Source organism: Anguilla anguilla, chromosome 1 (genome assembly GCF_013347855.1).
Source record: "Anguilla anguilla isolate fAngAng1 chromosome 1, fAngAng1.pri, whole genome shotgun sequence".
In the NCBI taxonomy this organism is placed as follows: domain Eukaryota; kingdom Metazoa; phylum Chordata; class Actinopteri; order Anguilliformes; family Anguillidae; genus Anguilla; species Anguilla anguilla.
The window spans coordinates 18,306,056-18,315,777 of record NC_049201.1 but is presented as its reverse complement, the minus strand read 5'-3'; the positions used below and the strand labels follow the sequence as shown (position 1 = coordinate 18,315,777).

Here is a 9,722-nt window from a genome sequence, read left to right as displayed (position 1 = left end):
TTCTATCGATATTTTCATTTTCATACCGCCCAAAAACCCTGTCTAAACTGTTTACCATGCCTCAAAAATAAGACTATCAATCAGACCAAAAACCTTAATCTAGTAACCTCTTTGGCTTTGAAAGGGTCTCGTTTTATGTTGTTTGCCTCCTGCATTCGTATCTCTGATAGGAGTTCGTCAAATTTTCTCAAAATGAAATTTTCAAATAGAATATATTCATCTGTGAACCAAGAAAGATTGTTTTCTTAGTGCTGTTTACCGAAAAATCACTAAAATCAAGACTTCTCACTAGCATGAGTAGCAGTTGCTGAAAAGCAGCGAATGAAATTCAGAGATGCTTTGCCTCAGCTGTGACTGATTGTCTTCAGTGACTGACTCTTGGGCTGATTTTCCATGCTCTGACAACCATTAAGAGTCAGCATAGGTAACAATTTTTCATTTGAAAATCACTTCAGAATCTGATTTTGTCCTTTCAATTTGGAGTTTTAGAGTTGCTAAATATTGGATCAATTTTGTCTTGATTTTTTCAATTGTGTAGGTGGGTGGTTGACTCTTTCTTTTTTTAATTTACTACTGTAAAAGGTATGGAAAAAGTAATTTTGCTTTTTGCAGCTCTGAGTTCTACAAAAAGTACTGGAGAGAGTTCTCTTTTTCAATTATTACCTCTGTTTCTATAGAACCTATGTGGGCACTACTAACTCATTCAATTCCACATTTGAAACATAGTTTTCCAATGTTTTTTTTTTCTCTTGAAAATACAGTATAGTGCTTCCTAAGTAGCTAAGCTGTTTGTGAACAAAGCAGATGAATTGTCAGTCTGGTGAGGCTCTACATTAGCTCAATCATACAGGAGGCGTATTCACAATGTATTTTAATCATACATTACATTAATGGTACATACACATAGTCCACAATTCAATTACACTGTTCCTGGTTATTATTGTGCCATTACTGGCATGAATGGTTCTTGGAGCACAGTGAGAATACCTGGGGCCTCATCAATAAAAATGTTCATCTTAAAATTGTTTCCCAAGTTGTGCTTATGCTTGATTTTTTTAAATAACAGATTAAAAAAATGCTTACATTGGTGCTCACAAGTCGCATATGTGCCTTAAGCACCTATGATGTATAAATCTCAAATGAACTTCAATTTGATCCCACATGAACGTGCCTTACATTTACCATGTCTTGTGAATGTGGCCATTAACAACCATTTGACTCTAAATAAGGTTACATTCTCACACTTCTTGCACTCTTCCAGCCTAAAATTGCATGTTGTTCTTAAAGCGCACAGACAGCCCACTTCGGGGATTCACGCACAGCCCTAAAACATGCAGTATCTCCACACAACCATCCGGTAAATAACTTATGTCTAGTGTAAACTTTATGTAGGGATACAATCATATCCATGTCAAAGTGGGATTTTATAAATAACTGCTTAGTCATGGTTTTCTACATAAGCACTATTTAATATACGATTTGACCACAAGACTGTTTTGTAAATAAGGCCCCAAGTTAATCAGAAAGTTACAGTAATATTCCTGTGTGCACTGCTGACTGCAGCAAACCAGAATAAAGCCCGTGTAACAGGAAGTGATTTACACACAGCTTGTGCAGCGTGAATTGCAACAGAATACTATTAAGCTTGCAGCACAGTGCAGTCTATCTGCAATGCACTTGCAACTTTTCAATATTCAATCCATGTGCCGATACTGCACATATGACAGGGTTATGATGTGTCCTACCTATTCATGTTTTTACTTGTACGTGTCTCAGATCTCAAATGTTAAAGCACTTGATATTCACGTTTTTTATACCATTTAATTAACCAGTTTACATATAGCTATACACAGGTAGGAACAGTAATCTTTGCTTGAACATGATATTAACTTCATGTGATGAGATAATGCTTAGAATCATGCCAATTTAAATCACTTTTGAATTGACTATAATGAATATCGCAATGTTATCTTGCAATTTTATTGGCTATACGTGACTTCCTGTAACACAGGCTTCACATTTCACACAAACATGTGCCCATGGACTGGGATTTCATTCTAATGTAACAAATATAAAGCAATGCAATAAACCCCCAACACTAATAATGGCCTGTTAGCACATTGAAGTCCATTATATATGTCATACTCCAGTTATTTACAATAACTTTGTTCCTGTAGTGTTCTAAAGTAAATATAGCTAGAAGGCCTATCAAACATACAGAAAGTACTTCATGAGTAAACATTAAAACAAATAATAGGCTAATTCTGTTTCTGCTTATTTATATGCAAGGACAAGACAACACGTACACAACACTGAATCTGGGTTTTAGAAGAGTCCTAACCAGATTTCAGGTCATGAGAAGCTAAGCTCACTCTCTGAACAACTGCATCTCCATCTCAGGTACAGCCTTCCACCAACAATGGCTCCCACTGCGGTAGCTCTGTAAGAGCTACATAATTATGGGAGGATCTTCAGGCCGCCTGGTCAGTGTGGATAGATCTCAGTTTCCTCTTGACATGAATAGATATACCGTCTGATGGAGCTTCAGCCACTCTTGATATAAATACTTATGTACACTGGTGGGTGGAGCTCTTGCCCCCGTTTTCAAATTTTGAGATGCTCTGGTGTCTTTTGTCTGGCCTGTGGCGCTGTGTCCTTTGTGGGTAGAGCTCTGGTCCTTGCCAGTGTGACAGGGAGTGTGCGCTGAGGGAACCTCTGCACCTCTTCCTGTGCACGGCTCAGCCAATCAGTGGGTGGAGCTCCAGCCCCTTGTTGCCGTGACTGGCTCTGAGAATGACAGAGGGCGGAGTTCCAGCTCTGACAGTGTGTGAGTATATGTACACAAGGCGCGGCTGCCCTCATTAGGACGATGAGTCCTCCTCCACAGGGTGCAGGGAGTGTCTCTTCAGGAGGGTCTGCAGAATTTCCACCTCTCGCTCCACCTCCCTGAGCTTCCGGTGCAGTGTCTCGTTGCTCTTCTGCAGAGACTGATTCTGCTGTAAACACATCCACATGCAGAATGTCAGAGCAACACACTACTAGTTAAAGTGGAGATGATATAAGAATGCAGGTGTGATGCAGTGCAATGAAGTGGTTATGTACATATGTAATTTGCAAATGAATGAAACACTACCATAGTACCCCTGAATAACAGAGATAATTTGAGACAGAAAAAAATAGCAAAAGCATCCGCAAATAAAGTGTAAGGAAATGTTGTTGATGCATGAACAATGTAGCCAGCTGTTTCATCATGAGTGTGTGAGGGGGGGGGGGGGGGTGATTGTTAGGGCACAAACTGTCTAGAGCCATGGGCTGTGAGTTCAACTCCATAATGAGAAACAGCTGTTGTGCTTTGCAGGGTATAGGCATCTGCTCAGTACATAATGTATTTACTGAGTAGAAATGAAAATAATATGCTCCCACAAGTTAAAACTGAAAAAGAGAACTGATATTAGCTCATTAATTGCTTCATTAATAAACATAAATGAGAACAGTAACCAATGATCGATTTAATGGTCAGATGTTAGCGTACTCTTTTCCAGCTCAAGAGCCACTATTGGTACATACATGCCAGTCGATACTCAAACAGAGAAAAGGGCTCTGAAATCAGGTCTCAGTGTACCTTTTCCAGCTGCTCGTAGGTTGGCTTGTTCTGGTCATCCGGCTCTTTTGGCTTCTGCACCGTGGACGCCCGGTTCTCCCACTTGGCGTAGGCCCGTTTGCGCACGGGAACCGGGCTGGGGCAAGGAGTGAGGGCTGCAGGCCCAGGGGTCAGGAGAGACGTCTGAGGAGGGCTGATCTCCGGGGTCTGGGGCCACTCGGTCTGGGTGCTCTTGTGGACCCCCAGGGGCCGCAGCGGCTGGTCAGTGGGACGTTTCACGTTGGGGGTAGCGGGAGAGACAGGGTGCCAGTCTTTACCCCGTTCACTGTTTTCAGTAGATTCGTCACCGGGGTATGTGAATGGTCCCTCTTCTGACCCTAAACAAAGCAAGGTAAGGCAGCGTGATATTTTACAGCATAATACAGTTTCTTTCATCTGGCTTTCACTTTCAAAGCAATTGCTGACCAATAAAATTCCGGTACTCAACAGATAGGGAATTTTCAAACAGATGCAGAACCCATGGGAATATACATGTCTCCTGCAAGCCGCTTAGTACTCTCCCCCCAGCCTTAGCAATTTGAAGCAGTCTTTTGTTTCGAAAGGTATAATACAGAAATATATATAGAACTATATTTCTGTTATTTTTCTTCAGGTTGTTTGTTAGATATCTCCGAAAATACACACTCTTACAGTAAGTGAGGCATTTCCTTGTTCACTTTTATGGTAGGGGGAGATTTTGACCTTTTATTCCACCCACACAGGGAAATTACCCAGCAGGCCTTTCTGTGACAACTTCCAGTAAATCACTTCCTGGCAAAAAAATAAAAAATAAATTTGACCCACTGATGTGAGTATAGTATATAACCGTCTGAAAGTGAACACAAAATGATTTTACCTGAAAATCGGTTTGCTTTTGTAGAAACATCAAGCTTTCACTGCCAACCAGAACCCATAAAAGCACGGACCTGAAACCTGTGGTTGATGTACTGATGCCATTCATCATAAAAAGTTTCTACACAGAATGGAGCTCAACAGTTTTTGAAAAGCAGAAGACCTCCGTCCTCTATTTTCCGAGCGAACTGAATCTAGAATGCTGGATTTCACACTACATTTGCACATCGTAATAGTCTTGTTTGCGTCATCTTAAAAACCTCATCACACAAATTGAAACTGAAATTATATCAAAACAAAACAGAAGTATTACTAAAAACCAGTAGGACCATAGGAAACTTTCCGGTTCCTGTAGATCGATTGAACTTTGATGTTAATTATTGAACAAATACAAATGTAAAATCAGAAGTTATGGTCATCTAATTTAAATCTTGCAAACAGCATAAGATTAGTAATATTAATCATTTCAACTGAAGATGTAAAGACGGGTAACAATAAACCGGACTGAACACATTCTGCTCAAGCGTACTAGTAGCACACTGAGAATGAAGTGTTTCAACAGTACTTTATGGAATACTGGCTCCACCTGGTGACCAAAACTAGGAGAATAATTCCTCATGTTTGAAGTTTTATGGTTATCGTTCTGCACTTCAGCCAGTGGGTGGCAGTATTTACACAAGTGTACTTGACAGTAAATACCAGGGGTTTGCAGAATTCTCCAAAGCCTTTTGAAATAGCTAAGGTTTAAATTGTGGGGCTGATGTATCAGCTCATTTTCATTACAGTCAACTAGCCGCATTTTGCCTAAAGTAAAAAAATAAACTCAAAGAATCAGTCAGTCCTATTTTCCATGTGATGTTTCGCCACATCTGTGTGATAATTTGTCTGGACAGGAAGCTCAGATTTCTGTGACCCAAGACGGAAACCACAATCCTGTTGCAATATGGCTTGCAACATGTGAAAAAAAACAGGACAATACAACTATTATCATCAAGTTCTCACAGACATTCTTCTTCTACAGGACTGCAGGGAAATTCATAGAACTATACAATACAGTTAATTTCAAAAGTTCCCTGTGCATGTTATATCACGTTTTTAACAGCCATTGTTAGGCACTACCTAAGTGGTAGTTAAAATTCTATAGACTCTGTATCTACCGTTCTTTTAGTTCCTGTGATATGAGACCATATTACCTCTCTTAGTCATTGATGGGCGGTGGGGGGGGGGGGGGGGGGGGGGGGCATCGTGTTTGTGTGCACCCTTACCCTGCTCGTAGCTTCTGGAACCCAGGGGACCTGCAGTGGTGGGAGTGGAGCTAGCCGTGGGGCTGCTGTCGGCGGTGCTGCTGCTCTTGGTGTTTTTCTTACACTCAAAAGCAACCTGGTCCTTGCACAGCTTGTGGCAGTTCATCCCACAGTCTGCACACAAGCCAACAGAGAGCAAACGGATCAAAGCTGCACTTTGTAATGCGTAGCTGCACTGCGTCACAGGGACTGCCGCATGTAAAACCAAGAGAGCCAATTACTCTGCTGACTTTAAATGCGAGTAACAGAGGATCGCGGGGCCCAGCGAGCTATGCCGCCTGTAGTTTCGACCAGAACCTGCTCATTAATCCCTCTCGCTAAATTGAGCATTAGTTACACGGCAAAAAAAGTGTACAGCCCCAGGAACTTGTTACTATGCAAACAGCCTTGACAACAACTGAATGCTGAGTTGAGTAGGGGGAAGTGGGGGGAAGTGCATCTTCTGTGGTTTTGAGCTGCTGCTCTGAGAGCCTTTCATCTGCTGCTGGGTTCAGGCAGCATTCTGTGCTGCGGAACCCGCAGACTGTTTCTTCAGCGCTGCGCCGCTTCGCTCCCTACAGGCTGCCTCGGTCTGCGAGCTCAGTTAAGCCACCCAGCGCCGTGCTAGCAGCGTATTCACTCTACCTGCGTCTCACACAGCAACACTTTCCCTATGAAATACACATCTGCAGTCAGGCTGTATCGTTATGAGGCTTAATAAGATCAGAATAATAACAAAAGCAACAGTTGACTTGATACTCCGGGCACTTAAGTCCCGAACAGTTGATTAGGACACCGATTTGGCAAATACAGAAAAGCTGTGAAGACTCACCTTTACATCTGTAGCCTTGTTTAATAACACCCCACAACTGTGAAAGACAAGTAAATCAATAGGTTAAAAGCAAACAGCACTACATGTTTATTGAGAAACAAACATGAAGGATTTCAGCAATGTCTTTGGAGAATAAAACCTTGAGGCTTCAGTGTGTTACACTCACAACCAGAAAGTTTGAAGTGACACAATGCTATTGTGTACCTGAGCAAGGTAATTAACTCATACTTATTTAGTCAGTGTGTAAATGGATTGTAATGGAGATGTGTAAAAATACAGTGTAATGTACTATGTATGTTAATAAGGGTGGCTGTAGTAATTGTTGATCATTTACTGCAGATATCATAACAGTGTACTGATGTTTAAAGGTCCTTACAAATCCAGAGCAGTTGTCGCAGAAGGTGGGCTTCATATAGGTGGTCTCCTGAAAGTTGTGGACAAAACCAAGGCCCAGTTTGGAGCAGATGACACTGGCTCTCATGAAGTAGGCTGTGATTTCCTCCCTGCTGATCATTCCCTCTCTAAAGGAACCAGATTACAGGGACTTTAAGCTTTCAATTCAACCCCCATGCTGTTGTTCCCATGAGAAGGCCCACCCAGATTGTCTCCCCTTGTTTTCTCGCATGGTACTTCAGTCCTCAGCCAGCTAGAGGTCACAATAGCCTCTTTGTCAAGCCCCTTCACAAACCATTGTCCCATTTGCACCACCTCAATAATCTAAATTGATAAAGTAATTGCCACTACTTAAGCACAGACAATGATTGACAGTATTGTTTGCAAGCGACACTCATGTTAAATTTTGTTAGATTACTTACTACCGTAAATATGCAGCAATATTTTTAAATGTTGTACAGGGCCACAGTAGGTTTTGTTAGCAGCAGGGGGAAATGGCCACACAAAAAAATTAAAGCAGTTACATAACATTTAAATTGCAGAAAAAAGTCAAACAAAAAATTCAACTAATTAACAAACCATGATCTTCAATCAAGACCTTAAGTAGAATCAGGTGTCCTAGTGCTGGGCTAAAACGAAAAACCTGCACCCACACTGGCCCTTTTTGGATAAGACTTGATACCCCTGCTTAATATGGAAGCATTTTTCTTTTTACTGCAGTGATACTCAGTACTGATCCTGGAAAGCCACAGAGTGCGCTGGGCTTTTTAAGATCAGAGACTAATTCAGACCCAAGAAACTAGGTGACAACAAAACCAGCAGACCCAGTGGCTCTCCAGGACCAGGGGTGAGGACCACCGGCTCAAAGGCATGCTTTTCATAGCATTTCAACTCCCATCCATGATCATTTTCCTTCCTGACTCTCCCCATATTAGATCAACTAATTGTTTACAAATGTCTCAATTATAATCTCAATTGTATGAATAGTCACTTAACTGTGCCATTGGAGTGTCTATGGATAACCATTGATGTACAAGTTTAAATCCCTGCAAGTCACATGGTGGGGACAAACTGGTGGCCCTAGCCATGATCAAGGTCATTAACATGTACAAATGGATAAGAGTTGGGTAATCTCCCTAGATATGGTTTAATGTTAAGCAGCTATTTAACACTAGCAAAAGGATGGTCTTGATGTCTGTGCATTAATGAGAGTAAAATACAGGGTATAGATGTGCAATTTTTAAAATTACTTAAAATATTGGTGCGGAAGTGGTACACAGATTTAGCATAAGCATGATCAGCACTGTTGACACAACAGTGGGGTGGGGGTCTTTACTGGAAAGAAGCAGGTTTCCATCCTTGCTGGTCACAAGCTGCGTTTCATAAGAGTTGCGTCTTTCTTACTTTATGACCTCATATCCATACACAATCTATCCGATGTGACCAAAGAAGGCAGCACTGCAGCATGCATTCAATAATTTCAAAATGACTCACTTCTCTTTATCCATCACGCAGAAGGAGAAGGGAAAGCTAGCAGCGATTTTCTCAAAGTCCTCTTGAGAGATGTAGCCGTTCTCATCATGGTCATAGTTCTTAAATACAGACTAAGACAAAGACAAATGTGTAGAATTTAAATCATGGTGACAGAAGCTAGTGTGCAGTTTAAGGTGACTTGTGGCATGTCACATTTATGGAAAGTGCAGTATTTTGGCTCCTCCAGTTGGAAAAGTGAAACTATTGCATGTAAGAAAGTGGGAAGTCTTTTCCAAAAGGCAATGCTCAGTTTTAAAGGCTAACTGACAGCAGTGCTGAGGGAAGCCGACATCCGGTGGCTTAAACTAGTTCTTGTCTCCTCTTCTCCCATCTGCACTCCAGTGAAGGGCTCCGCTTGCTTTACCACATTAAATCATTCCACATTCTCATTATTTTCCAATCTTGAAACCCAAAAGTTAAATGTGAAATGCTATGTGTCATGGGAAACATGATTCAGTCTGAAAGTAAAGCATTCCATGAGACTCACGTCCACCATCCTCTGAACGTGCTTGCTGATGGTTCTGGGGTCTGGTTTTGGGGCCACGCCAGATGCCCAATCCACAACCACCGGGGGTCTTGAGGGGGTAGCAGGCTGACAGGATGACAACATGAATACACCATTGTTACAGTCATGTCTTGCGTTCTTTTTTCTCATTCTGCTGTGCAGTAATTAACCGTCATTCAGCAGATGTGGATGTGCGCTCGTACAGTAACTAATAAGGGCTCACTCCCACGCAAGGCGTGATTCATATTGTAAGTGGCAAGCAGGGTAGTCCTTTCTGCTGTAGGTGATGCAACCTAGGTGGGTGTAGTTTATGAACGCGATTCACTTACCGGCGCCTTACAGTTCTTAGGCTCCCGGGCATAGGACAGCTCATAGATGTCATCCTCAGTATAGTACAGGTCCAGAGACAGCTGCACAAGAGCAAGGTTACACATCACTAGGTGGCCCATGGGGTCTGTTGACCCATCTGAATATAATCCTGGCTTAATCCTGTTGTGCATATTCAATGTAGAACACAGAATTCAGCCAGATATAACCAGTTGCACTGCCTTAGTGTTGTTCTTTCTGTTGTCCTGGGCATAAATCCTGCAACAGATTTGAGGTATTTCGCTTGTAGGTGAAATAAGTATTTGATATGTGAACAATCTAGTGATTAATTAAATGATTTGGAATCTTCAGAGTGGA

The 9,722-nt window shown here is 41.8% G+C and overlaps 1 protein-coding gene across 2 annotated transcripts in view; it reads right to left on the bottom strand.

The window, feature by feature from the left end:
- Window positions 1-854: 854 nt before the first annotated feature.
- LOC118208156 (RAS guanyl-releasing protein 1-like) overlaps window positions 855-9,722 on the bottom strand; it is a 37,222-nt gene continuing 28,354 nt past the window's right edge. For both annotated transcript variants that reach the window (XM_035382558.1, XM_035382550.1), the window contains exons 10-17: window positions 9,368-9,448; window positions 9,021-9,125; window positions 8,495-8,604; window positions 6,984-7,128; window positions 6,608-6,644; window positions 5,758-5,910; window positions 3,623-3,978; window positions 855-2,996 (exon numbers count right to left, since the gene is read on the bottom strand). In XM_035382558.1, the coding sequence (XP_035238449.1) occupies window positions 2,862-2,996; window positions 3,623-3,978; window positions 5,758-5,910; window positions 6,608-6,644; window positions 6,984-7,128; window positions 8,495-8,604; window positions 9,021-9,125; window positions 9,368-9,448 (1,122 nt within the window). In that variant the 3' untranslated portion in view covers window positions 855-2,861. The remainder of the gene's footprint in view (window positions 2,997-3,622; window positions 3,979-5,757; window positions 5,911-6,607; window positions 6,645-6,983; window positions 7,129-8,494; window positions 8,605-9,020; window positions 9,126-9,367; window positions 9,449-9,722) is intronic.